General features: G+C 53.7%; 1 protein-coding gene across 3 annotated transcripts; it reads right to left on the bottom strand.

The window, feature by feature from the left end:
• Positions 1-669: 669 nt before the first annotated feature.
• On the bottom strand, positions 670-6,105 carry LDHD (lactate dehydrogenase D). 3 transcript variants are annotated; one of them, XM_068529066.1, is made up of 11 exons: positions 6,030-6,101; positions 5,409-5,521; positions 5,020-5,161; positions 4,646-4,787; positions 4,352-4,511; positions 3,907-4,106; positions 3,684-3,812; positions 3,459-3,586; positions 2,904-2,994; positions 2,713-2,824; positions 670-2,625 (listed from the first exon to the last, which is right to left on the bottom strand). In XM_068529066.1, the coding sequence occupies exons 1-11, from the start codon at positions 6,099-6,101 to the stop codon at positions 2,460-2,462; spliced, it is 1,455 nt and encodes a 484-aa protein (XP_068385167.1). In that variant the 3' UTR covers positions 670-2,459. The 3 variants fall into 3 exon arrangements, with proteins under 3 accessions (XP_068385167.1, XP_068385168.1, XP_068385169.1); XM_068529067.1 differs by having other exon boundaries at positions 3,907-3,971; XM_068529068.1 differs by lacking the exon at positions 5,020-5,161 and having other exon boundaries at positions 4,650-4,787; positions 6,030-6,105.
• Between the last annotated feature and the right edge of the window lie 7,151 nt (positions 6,106-13,256).

Raw genomic sequence — 13,256 nt, 5'->3', positions numbered from 1 at the left:
TTAATTCCTCCAGCAAAGCTGGCCCTGAGGATCTCCTTGCCTGACCCCTGGGCCTGCAGGCAGAGGAGGCCTCTGTGCCCACCTCGGTGGCTTAGGCCCGGCAGCCTTGGCAGCGCCCTGGGTGAGCTGAGGGGTCGAGCTGGGTGGGGCAGGGCTGGAGCCCACGCCGGCTGCTATTCCAGGCTCCTGGGGCTGGTGCCTATCCCACCCCCAGCGACTTCACTCCCACCTGGCACACTGCAGCCCTCTGCCGGTTGCCGTCTCCTCCAAATTCAGACCCAGATTGCCAGCTCCTGAGCGGGGGTAGGACCGGGGTTGTCCGGGCTTTCCAGATGGAACTGGTGTCTGTCATCCTCCATCCCAACAGCTCTCCTCAACTCTGCCTTTCCGGGAGGGGAGGGAATTGGCAGGAACTGGGAGGTGGGTTCCACCCACTCCCCCTGCTAAGGGCCCAGCACACTTGGGCGGCGGGGGGGGGGGGGGCTTCCTGGGACGGGGTACCTCACTAAAACTAGTCATCTAGGAGCCATTTAATGGTGTCAAGGTTTTTAGGTCCTTATTCCTAGGGAATAGATGCTGAATTATGTAGGTGAATGATGTCAAGAAATTTGTAACTCAATTCCAAATGGTTCCCCAAAAAATACACGCACGAAGCAAGTAAGGCAAAAATATTCATTGTTGAATCTTCAGTGGCTAGTATTTCAGTGAACAGTGTACTTGTTCTTTCAAATCTCCTGCGTGTTTGGAGTTTTTCCTAGTAAAGAATTGTGGGGAAGTGGCCATTTGCTGAACACCTACTAGTTGCCAGGCACTGAGGGGCACATCAGAGACAAGCCCTGCCCTGTAGGGGAGGGGCCTGCCCCTGCAGAATGCTGCCCCGGGGGGCTGCTGGTGGCGGGCAGCCTGCGTGGAGGGGAGGGCACTGGTGGCTGATGGTTAGATGGTTCGAGTCTGCTTTATTGGGTGCTTGCGGGGGAGGGCCCATGGGACTTGCCCCACACCACCCCCTGGCACATCCAAGGGACAGAAATGTCACAGAGGAGCAAACTCAGGGCTCAGCCCCGAGTTAGCAGAGAGGAGGGGTTCCAAGAACCGAGCTGGTCTCAGGAGCCAGAGGGGCTGCCTGAACAGCTGGGGGGGAGAGGTGGGGAGGGGCAGAGGGAGTGGAGGCAGGGAAGGAGCTCAGAGGTGGCTTGGGAGAATGGGAGTGAGGCGAGATGGAGTGTGCAGCTGGCTCCCCTGCGCCCCTCGCTCAGCCCCTTTCCTAAGGGCCAAGGCCTTGGGGTGAGGGAGATGGGCCTGCACTAGAGGCTCCTGCGACCTGCAGGGGAGTGGAGAGCTTAGAGACTGGTTTCCAGGACTCCAGGCACCTGCTAGACCCTGGGAAGTGGGGGGCCCAGAGCTGAGAGCTGCAGGTCCCTGCAGAGGTGAGTGCTGGCCATCACTGCCCCAAGCAGATACTGGTGTCTAAGCTTCGAGGTGTCGGGCGCCCTCTCGTGGGCTTAGGGGGAACAACTGCCAGGTACCCCGGACAAGGTCCTCTCATCAGGAATCCTGACCAAGGCAGGGGCAGGCCCCAGGGTGGACAGAGCCTGAGGTTGAGGGCAAAAAAGCTGGTAGTATAATACATGACACTGTGGAAAGGTGTGGTACCAGGAAAATCACTTCCATTTGCAATGGTTGGTAGCAGCCACTTGAAGGACATGTTCAGAATGTTCTAGAGCCCAGCTGGGGCTCAGTGGGGGAGTCTGTGGTAAGTGATGATGGACATGGGCAAGTCCTTAGGCCCTGGGGCTCTGAGAGGCAGAGCAGCTGCCCCTCCTCAGGCTGCAGCAAGTCAGAGGGCAGGCCCGGGATGAGGGATGAGGGCGTCACCAGCCAAAGGACAGAGAACTTGGAGGAGGTGGGGCAGGCAGGCACAGGGGGCCATTCACAGGTGCCGCCTGCTCGTCTCCAGACAACTGCAAGTGGGGTTCAGGTTTATTTTGAGGGTCTATGAGTGTGGAGCCAAAGGTCCCTTCCCCCACCAGCAAAGGAGCATTCCTGTCACCAGGCAGATGGAGTTGGGCTATGGGTGCTGGGGCCCCCAGCCTTTGTTCTCCTGCCCTGGCAATGGGGAGGCTAAGGTGGAGGGGAGTCGTCCTAGTGTTTGGGGTGACTGACCCACACCACCTTACAGTACGTGTAAGCGAGCAGAGAGGAAGCAGCTTCACCGGGAATGACCCTGAGCCATTTACTGGACCAAAGGCTCCTGAGGCCGGCAAGAGGGCCAGGGAGAAGACGGCCAACCAGGCTTCTCCCTCCTCTCTCTGGCCTCGGCTTGGATAAAAGGGCTAGCGGGCTGGCGAAGACCCCTGCAGGGTCTAGGCAAAGGCAGAGCTGTTCCGTGGTGGGAAAACAGGTTCCGGAACGGGAGGTGCCACTCTCTGGGGGCTTGTGGGCCGGGTGCTCCGAGCCCCTCACAGCACCTTGCCTGGGTTCATGAGGCCTCGGGGGTCCAGCGTGGCCTTGAGCTGCCGCATGGTCTCAATGCCCACCGTGCCCACCTCCTCCTGCAGCAGCAGCCGCTTGCCCAGACCGATGCCATGTTCCCCCGTGCACGTGCCATGGAGTGCCAGTGCTCGCCTGGGAAGCAGCGGGAAGAGGTCCTCAGCGGGTGCCCCTCCCACTTCCCTCAGCTCTCCCCCACCCTGCTTCCCGCTTTGCCCTTACCTGACCAGCTGTTCTGCAAAGGCCTTGACCCTGAGGAGCTCCTCGTGGTCCTCCGGGTCTACCACCAGGATGCAGTGGAAATTGCCATCACCCACGTGCCCAACGATGGTTCCTGGGGGCCCAGAGGACAGAGCTGCTGCCCCAGCCCCGCGCCCACCCTCCCACCGCGCCCCACATGGGGCAGGCAGAACCTGTGAGTCCCGAGGCCTGCAGGTCCTCCTTGGTCTGCACCAGGATCTCCGGCAGCCGGGAGATGGGCACACACACGTCGGTGGAGTAGCCCTGAGTCGGGGCAGGCCGGTGAGCTTCCCTCCCTCACCCAGCCTGCCCGGGAGGTAAGGGGTCAAGGCTACGAATGGGCTCAGGGGGCTCGGCCTCTCACATGAACGTGCCTGCTGTCTCTAAGCCTCAGTTTCCCCTGTGCAACAAGGCGACTGGCCCGGCTAGGCTCCCAGGGCTCTCATCCTGCTCCCCACCCCCGCTACCGTGCAGGCCCCCCAGCACCTGGAGCCCAACCTCCCCTTCCTGTTGGCTACCACCTTCCGCTTCACCACCTCTTCCTCCAGGAAGCCTGCCTTCTGTGTTCACACTGCCCCTGCTCGGCACCTGCACCCAGGGCCTGGCTCGGGGCAGGGGCTCCCTCCCGAGGATTTGGCAGTCCTGCCCGCCGGGGCCTCTGCCTGCTGCCCTGGACAATAGGGTAGTAGGCTGAGGAAAGGCTCCCGCGTCCACCCCAGCCCGCTCACCTTGCAGCCGGGCCGCAGCGCCAGGGCAGCGTACCAGGCGTTGTGCCGCGCTGCCCAGAGCCGGCTGCGCTCCTCCGCCTCCTTGGCCCAGGAGAAGTGAGAGCCTCCGTTGTGCCGGATGATCTCCTCTGTGGGGGGCGGGGGAGTTGACACTAGGCCCTACTCTGGGGCAGCCCGGGCCCCCCCCCCGTCCCGCCACGCCACGCCCACAGCACCCTAGCACACCTGTGCGCTGCACCTGCTCTGCCAGCGCCTGCTCGGAGCCGTGGAACTCGAGGAAGAGCGTGGGCGCCACGCAGCAGTTCAGCTTGCTATGCCTGTTGCAGGCGTCCATCATGACGTCATCCAGGAACTCTGGGACCAAGGAGAGGCCACGTGAGGTGACGCGTGGCCTTCGAAGGGGGCTTCCTCCGGGGAGCCCACCTGGATGGCCCAATCCCAGGCTCACCAATGCGGGCCACGGGCACTGCAGCCTGGAGGATGTGTACGGTGCTGTCCACGGCCGCCTGGACGCTGGGGAAGGCACAGGTGGCGGCCACTGTGGCCTCAGGGGCAGGGTGCAGGCGCAGGGTGGCGGCCGTGATGAGGCCCAGCGTCCCCTCGGAGCCCACAAACAGCCCGGTGAGATTGTAGCCAGCTGCGCTCTTCCTGGGTCCCCGGGGACATGAGGTAGGTGAGTGCCCAGGCCACGTGACGACGGATTTCTGGCCAGAAGCCAGTTGGGGAGCTGAGCCTGAGGTCTGGGCTGACCCGCCTCCGTGCAGACTGCCACCCAGGCAGCCGTTCCCTGGCACAGCCCAAATCGGCCTCCGGACCACCAGCTTTGGCCCACAGGGCAGTTTCATGACCCGCCTCTCCAGCAGGCCCCGTCGCCGCCGGTAGAGGGCGCTCACCGGAAGTGACGGCCGGGGCCCGCAGTGTGAAGCAGCCGCCCTCCCGGCAGCACCACCTCCAGGTTCAGCACGTTGTCGCGCATGGTGCCGTAACGCACAGCGTTGGTGCCCGAGGCGCCGGTGGCCACCATGCCGCAGAGAGAGGCGTCTGCACCTGGGTCTGGAGGGCAGAGGGCAGGCAGAAGGAAGCCTGGGGCGGGTGCCCGTGGGCAGAGGGGTCCCGCCAAGCCCCAGAAACACCCCTGCCACCAGGGAGCCCTCCAGGCCCGGGAAAGTCCTGGAGCCCCAGCCTACCCACAGGGAACCAGAGGCCGCTGTCCCGCAGGTGGGTGTTGAGGGCTTTGCGGGTGACGCCGGGCTCCACCACCACAGAGAAGTCTTCCGGATTCAGCTCCAGGATTCGGTCCATGTGGGTCAGGTTGACACAGACGCCGCCCTGGCGGAGGGCGTTCAAGCAGTCACTGACCTAGATCTTTCGCCAGGACACAGTGCCCAGGACCCCAGCTCGTGGCCGACCTCCCAGCAGCCAGACCAGAGCCCCAGGATGGCAGGTAAGGAGGGCTGGACCTGGCCAGCCAGGCTGGTGTGGTGGAGGAGGCAGCTGCCAGTGTGACAAGTGTGGTGGGACTAGAGCCTGGCCAGAGGAGGAGGCCACCCACCATACATACCTGCACGGCACAGACTCCACCCTCAAGCCCGGTGCCCGAGCCGAATGGGATGATGGGCACGCCTTGGCCATAGCACAGGGCTGCCAGCCGGCTGACCTGCTCCACATTCTGGGGCCACACCACGGCGTCCGGAGGTTGGCACCTGGAACCAGACCCTCAGCAATGTAGGGGTGTGGGGTACCCTCTGGTCCCGCTCAAGTCTGAAGGTATTGCAGGGCCTGAGGCTGCACAGTGGGCGAGGGGCAGGGAACACCCTTCTGGGGGCATAGAGGAGAGGTGGAGAATGCCAGAGCACCCAAAAACAGATGGCGGGGGTTGAGGGGCAGAAGATAACCCAGGACCCTCACTCCCAGCCAGGGGTTCTGATGCAGGGGGGCGGCGGAGCCCACCTGTGCATTGACTCATCGTGCCCGTGCTGCACTCGGACCGCAGCAGCAGTAGACACATGGGGGCTCCCCACAACTGCCTTCAGAGCCTCCACAAAGCCCTCGCTGAGTTCGCCCTGCAGGGGAGAAACACATAGGCAGGGTCACTCAAAGATACCTGGGACCACCTGGCCAGTGGGAGGGGTGGGAGTGGGGGTTCCATTGCCTGTGAACAGAGGCACCCACACCCCTACCCCGCCTCGGCTGGGGGCTCGTAGGGCTCTTGGAGCCCTTCTGGGGATTTCTTCCCATTTTACAGATGAGGAAAAGAGGCCAGCAAGTCCAGGACAGGGCCTGGCCTAGAACCCAGCTCCTTGCCTCCCAGGCATTCTTTCAGAACGTGTGTGTATTCCGGGGCCTCAGAGGGGTGCCCTAGAGTCCACAAATCTTTCAGTTGACACCCCCCAGCCCCACTCATGGCAGCTGTGAGGGCTTCGGCCCAGCTCACTGAGCACCCACATTTGACCTGGGGTGAGTCCAGCGAGCCTCTGCTCAAGGTCTCCTGGTGCTGGGGCAGCACAGAGTCTGGCCAGAACTTGGCATTGGGGACCCCACCCTCTAAGGGGCTCCTCCCCTCCCACCTACCTGCTTCCCCCTGGAGCAGTAGCCCCTCCAGGAGAACATCCCCCACGTTGCAGCCCGGAGCAGGCTGGCCATAGCTGGGCAACAGCCGGTGACCACCGCAGCCTATTGGTTGTGCTGGGGGCAGGGCTGCTTAAGGTGGCACGGCCTTAAGGTGGCCCTGCCAGCCCTCGCTGAGTCAGTACTTCTTAAAGGAGAGGTGAGGCTTACTGAGCACAAAGGGAAACAGAACAGCCACCACTTCCTGGCTTAAGACTATGCAGTGGCTTCTTGTGGTCCGAATACCCAGAGGTCCAGCAAGGCTCAGGGGCTTGGCACACACCCTTGATCTTTCTCACCCTGCAAGTCCCAGCTCCGGTGTCACAGTTAGGGTAGGCCTTGATCGGGGCTATGAGGAGGAAAGCACAGGGAGGCTCTTGGGGGTTAGGATGGGGTAGGGCAGTAAGGCAAGCCAGGAAGACTTCCTGGAAGAGGAGTGCTAAGGATGAGCAGCAGTGTGCCAGATAAGCGAAGGAAAAGACTGTCGCATCCCTTTGTCTCCACTCTCCCACTGGGCATATCCCAGGATCGAGGGGAGTGATGTGGCTGCTGCTCTTGAAACTATTCCAAGCTCTGTTTTCCTCCCACAGCAAATTTGAAGAAGCGTGTTGCTAACATTACCGAGATAAAGCTATTTCTGGCTTTGTTTTTCTTCCCAGTCAAACCAGGAATACAAACTCCTACTTGGGTCCTTCTCCCCAACCACATTTGAATGCGCCCACATTTCCACTCTCAAGTGTGTTGCTTAACTGGCTTATCTCAAAAAACGTCTCTTTTACAGTTGGTTAGTTCAAATCAAGATCCAGGGAAAGTCCACACAATGCATTTGGTTAATGTGTCTCATGAGACTCTTAATCTACAACAGTTTCCCTCTTCCCCATTCTTCCATGACATTTATTTGTTAAAGAAACTGGGTCACTTGTTCTGTAGAATTTTCCGCATTCTGTTTTTGGATGATTGTATCCTTGTGAGATTGTTTAATATATTTCTCCAGCCTCTGTACTTCTTGTAAACTGTTAGATCTAGATGTGGTACTGTCTAATACCTGCTGAACTGATAGAAATGTTCTGTATCTGTGCTTTCCAATATGGTAGCCGTCAGCCACATGTAGCTGTTGGTACCAGAGGTATCTATGGATGGAGGAGAGATGCCAGGTAGAGTTTTGTGGCAAACCCTAAAAAGAAGAGCCATGATAGAGATCCCTATGGTTCTGGAGCAGGGTCATGACATCTGCAACAGAGACCTACACACTATACAAAAAACTGCCCCGGCCTACTGCTGGGTCCTGGTTAACATGGTGAGTGTGACCACAAGATATCGTTGAGTGATCATGTGGCCAGAGCTGGCTGTCATGAGCTGTCTTCTATCAGACCCACCAAGTCATAGTCAGGCAGGTCCAAAACAAAAAGGGGGACAAGAAAATTGGGCACAAGCAGGGCCAGAGGGCAAAGTGAGCTGCATGAGTAGGTGGCCCAGACCCCCATGTCACCCACCATTGCTTGGCCAGTACCTTTCCCTCAGCTCACACCTACAGCCGTATGGGGGAACTCTTATGACCAGCTGATGGAGGAGGAAAAAGTTCAAGCTTGATTCGTGAATGGATTGGCTCAATATGAGGGTCTGAGCTGAAGATGGACTGTTGTACTACAGCCCTACTTGGGGGTAACCCTGAGATCCTCCCGATTGGCAGAGCTCCAGGTCGTGCACCTGGTCATTCCCTTTTGTAGAAAGAAAAGGGGTCCAATAGAAGAATATATATGGGCCCATGGGCAATGGTAAATGGCTTGGCTGGTTGGTCAGGGACCTATGAGGAGATTGGAACATCAGGGTCAAGGGGGTTTGGAGAAGAGGCACATAGCTGGATCTTGAGGACCAGGCACAAAGTGAGGTCTTTATAGCACATGTATCATATGTTAATGCCCACCAGAGAGCATCTACCATGGAAGAGACTAAACCAAGTAAACAGCGTGATTCAGCCAGCAGTCATTGGCCAGCCTGTCAAAGACCACCCCAGCGCTGGCACAATGGCAGTAGGGGAGAGGCTGGTAACGGGTGCACCGGCCTGGACACCCACTCACTAAGGCTGACCTGGCTACTGCCACTGCTGAATGTCCACCCTACAGCGACAATGAATCTGCCACATGCCACCATTCCTCAGGGAGACCAGCCAGCCACTTGGTAACAGGCTGACCACGTCAGACCCTTTCCACTCTGGAAAGGGAGCAATTTATCTTGACTGAAATCAACGCAGTACATATTATGCGTATGGGTTAGCCTATCCTGCCTGCATGGCCTCAGCCAGCACCGGCATCTGAAGGCTCACACAGTGTTTGACCCACCGACATGGTATATCACATACCATCCCCTCAGGCCAAGTGGTCCACTTTTTAGCAAAGGGGGGTGCAGTAATGGGCAGATGACCATGGGATCCACTAATCCTAATGTTTACCTCCCCATCCTGAGGCCACCGACCTGACAGAGCAATAGAAGGAATGGCCTTTGGAAGGAACAGCTAACATTCCAGCTCGGAGATGCATCAACTCAACCAGAGTGCCGAAAGAGGAAGATATTTTCATATGATTAACAGATAAAGGGTGAGTATCCAAATTATTTTTACCTTTTTATTTCAAAAAAATTTTATTTATTTATTTATTTATTTATTTTTGTTTAAAATATTTATTTATTTTATTTTATTTATTTGACTGCACCAGGTCTTAGTTGTGGCATGTGGGATCTTTAGTTGAGGCATGCGAACTCTTAGTTGCGGCGTGTGAGATCTAGTTCCCTGACCAGGGATCGAACCCAGGTCCCCTGCATTGGGAGCGTGGAGTCTTAGTCACTGGACCACCAGGGAAGTCCCTTGAAATAATTTTAGACTTAGAGAAAAGCTGCAAAAATAGTACAGAAAGTTTCTGTATACCCTTCACTTAGTTTTCACTAATGTTTACTTTATACATAACCACAGTACAATTATCAAAACTAAGAATTAGTAAAATACTAATTGATACAATTAGAGAATTGGTACGTTACTAAACTGCAAATTTGATTTCACCCGTTCTTCCACTAATGTCCGCTGGTTTTCTGGGGTGTTAGTTGTCTTGTCTCCTTCATCTCCTACAATCTGTGACAGTTCCTCAGTCTCTCCTTGTCTTTCTGACCTTGACATTTTGAGGAGTATGGATCAGTTACTGTATTGAACGTTCCTCAGTGTGGGTTGTCTGATGTTCTCTCACGAGTAGATGGAGGCCATGCATTTTTGACAAGTATACTACAGAAGTGATGTTCCCTTCTCAATATATCATATCAGCAGTGTAAGGGGTCAATATGTCTTATTACTGATGGCAATAGCCTTGATCATTTAGTTTAGTTCATGTCTGTGGTGTTTCTGCACTGTGAAGTTACTATTTTTCTCTTTGTAGTTAATAAATATACCAGGGTAGAAAGTTTAAGGCTGCAAATATCCTGTTTCACCTCACTTTCACTCATTATTTTTAGCATCCGTTGGTGGATCTTGCCTGCCTTCGTTGTTATCATGGCGTTCTAACAGTGATTTTCTATGTCTCTTATTTCTTTGATATTATTTAGTTAGAATTATTCTCTAAGGAAGAGCCATCCCTTCTGCTTCATTTATTTATTTACTGAATCATTTGTACATTACCAATATAGACTCATGGATATTTTTTTATTCCATAGGTTATAATCTAATACAATCATTATTTATTTTGTTGTTCAGATTATCCCAGCTTTGGTCACTGGGGACCTCTGTCATATAGGCTTGTCTGCCCTCTAGACTGGCCCTTACCTTTTTATGAGCACTGTCTTACATTCTAGTACCATAAGATGCTCCAGGCTCATCTTGTCTTTTCCCTGCCCAGATCAGTAACCAACTGCTTTTCCAAGGAGTTCTGTTCCTTTTAGTCAGGAATAGTTTTTAGAAACCAAGATGTGGATGCTAGATGTGCTCTTAAAACCCAACAGGAGGAGTCAACATGGTGGTGTGGGAAGACGTGGAGTTAGCGTCTCCCCACAACTAGGGCGCCTGCCGGCTGCTGGTGGGGACTCTAACCCCCAAGGATAGGGGAGGAACCCCAGAGTGAACCGGTAGGACATAGGGGGACCGAGGGGGGAGGAGGACTGGAGGCCAGACCAGATCGGCACCCCTGAGGCCAGGGAGATCAGGAGAGGCAGGTGGTAGGGACTCTCCGGGAGGCATGGGAGAGGAGTGGAGGGCGATTGCCCCACCCACTGGTGCATGGGGAGCCTGCTGAGCTCCCAAGCCAGTCCCCTGCAATCCAAAGCCCCCTCCAGGCCATGTGGGTCCTGGGGGCATAGGAGGGAGGCCAGGGAGATCAGGAGAGGCAGGCGGGAGGGGCCTTCCAGGAGGAGCAGAGGGCATTTGCCCAGCCCACTTGGGCCCAGGGAGCCTGCTGAGCACCCAGGCCGATCCCCTGCCTTCCAAAGCCCCATCCAGGTGGCGTGGGTCCTTGGGGGCATAGGAGGGAGGCCGGGGAGATCAGGAAAGACAGGCGGGAGAGGAGTGGAGGGCGATTGCCCCGCCCACTGGGGCACGGGGAGCCTGCTGAGCTCCCAGGCCGATCCCCCACCCTCCAAGGCCCCTCCAGGCTGTGTGGATCCTTGGGGGCATAGGAGGGAGGCCAGGGGGATCAGGAGAGGCAGGCAGGAGGGGCCCTCTGGGAGGAGCAGGAGAGGAGCGGAGGGTGATTGCCCTGCCCACTCGAGCCCAGGAAGCCTGCTGGGCTCCCTGGTGAGGTGCCCTGCCCTCTGAGACCAGGGATGGGGGGCACGCCTGGGCCCCTTCTGTTCCTGGAGCCTAAGCCCCACCGCCCACAGCCCCCAGGGTTTTCCAGCCCTGTAGGTCCTGAGCATTGGCCCCACCCACCACCCAAACCTCACCCTTGCTTAGGCCCCACTCTCCACAGCCAAGGCCTTTCCACCCTCCTTTTTTTTTTTTCTTTTCCCTCCTCCTCTTTTTTACTATTATGGTACTGACATACCTTGTGGTTGTTGATTCATCTATATTTTTATTTTTGCATTCTTTCTAACATATCTGTTAGTTTCCTAGTCTATTTTTATTTTTTACTTTGTTACTGTTCTCTCTTTTTTTCTTGGGGGGCCACCACACGCGGCTTGTGGGATCTTGATTTGCCAACACGGAGTCGGGGGGAAGCTCCTGCGGTGGGAGCTCCGAGTCCAAACCACTGCACTAACAGAGAACCTCAGACCCCTGGGAATATTCATTGGAGTGAGGTCTCACAGAGTTCCTCATCTCAGCACCAAGACCCAGCTCTACCCAATAGCCTACAAACTCCAGTGTTGGAAGCCTCAGGCCAAACAACCCGTAAAACAGGAACACAATCCCCTTCATAAAAAAAAAAAAAAAAAAATGAGACTGCAAAAAAATATGTCATAGATGAAGCAGCAAGGTAAAAACCTAGAAGACCAAATAAATGAAGAGGAAATAGGCAATCTACCTGAAAAAGAATTCAGAGTAATGATAGTAAAGATGATCCAGAATCTCGGAAATAGAATGGAAGCACGGATTGAGAAAATACAAGAAATGTTTAACAAAGATCTAGAAGAACTAAAGAACAAACAGAGATGAACAACACAATAACTGAAATGAAAACTACACAGGAAGGAATCAATAACAGAATAACGAAGGCAGAAGAATGAATAAGTGAGCTGGAAGACAAAATGGTGGAAATAACTGCCAAGGAGCAGAATAAAGAAAAAAGAATGAAAAGAATGGAAGACAATCTCAGAGACCTCTGGGACAACACTAAACGCACCAACATTCGAATTATAGGGGTCCCAGAAGAAGAAGAGAAAAAGAAATGGTCTGAGAAAATATTTGAAGAGATTATAGTGGAAAACTTCCCTAACATGGGAAAGGAAATAGTCACCCAAGTACAGGAAGCACAGAGAGTCCCATACAGTATAAACCCTAGGAAAAACACACCAAGACACATACATATCAAACTAACAAAAATTAAATACAAAGAAAAAATATTAAAAGCAGCAAGGGAAAAACAAAAAATAACATACAAAGGAATCCCCATAAGGTTATCAGCTGATTTTTCAGTGGAAGCTCTGCAGGCCAGAAGGGAGTGGCAGGATATACTTAAAGTGCTGAAAGAGAAAAACCTACAACCAAGATTACTCTACACAGCAAGGATCTCATTCAGATTCTATGGAGAAGTCAAAAGCTTTTCAGACAAACAAAAGCTAAGAGAATTCAGCACCACCAAACCAGCTTTACAACAAATGCTAAAGAAACTTCTCTAGGCGGGAAACACAAGAGAAGAAAAAGACCCACAAAAACAAACCCAAAACAATTAAGAAAATGGTAATAGGAACATACATATCGATAATAACCTTGAATGTAAATGGATTAAATGCCCCAACCAAAACACACAGACTGGCTGAATACATACAAAAACAAGACCCATATATATGCTGTCTCCAAGAGACCCACTTCAGACCTAGGGACACATACAGACTGAAAGTGAAGGGATGGAAAAAGATATTCCATGCAAATGGAAATCAAAAGAAAGCTGGAGTAGCAATACTCGTATCAGATAAAAGAGACTTTAAAATAAAGACTGTTGCAAGAGATAAGGAGGGACACTACATAATGATCAAAGGATCAATCCAAGAAGAAGAGGTAACAATTATAAATGTTTATGCACCCAACAGAGGAGCACCTCAATGCATAAGGCAGATGCTAACAACCATGAAAGGAGAAATTGACAGCAACACAATAATAGTAGGGGACTTTAACACCTCACTTACACCAATGGACAGATCATCCAAACAGAAAATAAATAAGGAAACACAAGCTTTAAATGACACAATAGACCAGATAGATCTAATTGATATTTATGGAACATTCCACCCAAAAGTGGCAGAATACACTTTCTTCTCAAGTGCACATGGAACATTCTCCAGGATAGATCACATCTTGGGTCACAAATCAAGCCTCGGAAAATTTAAGAAAATTGAAATTGTATCTAGCATCTTTTCTGACCACAACACTATGAAATTGGAAATCAATTACAGGAAAAAAAACTGTAAAAAACACACATACATGGAGGCTAAACAGTGCACTATTAAATAACCAAGAGATCACTGATGAAATCAAAGAAGAAAAAAAAAATACATAGAAACAAA

This window comes from Eschrichtius robustus, chromosome 19, assembly GCF_028021215.1.
Source record: "Eschrichtius robustus isolate mEscRob2 chromosome 19, mEscRob2.pri, whole genome shotgun sequence".
In the NCBI taxonomy this organism is placed as follows: Eukaryota; Metazoa; Chordata; class Mammalia; order Artiodactyla; family Eschrichtiidae; genus Eschrichtius; species Eschrichtius robustus.
Note: the sequence above shows the minus strand (reverse complement) of the source record. Positions and strands in the feature narration are given on the sequence as shown.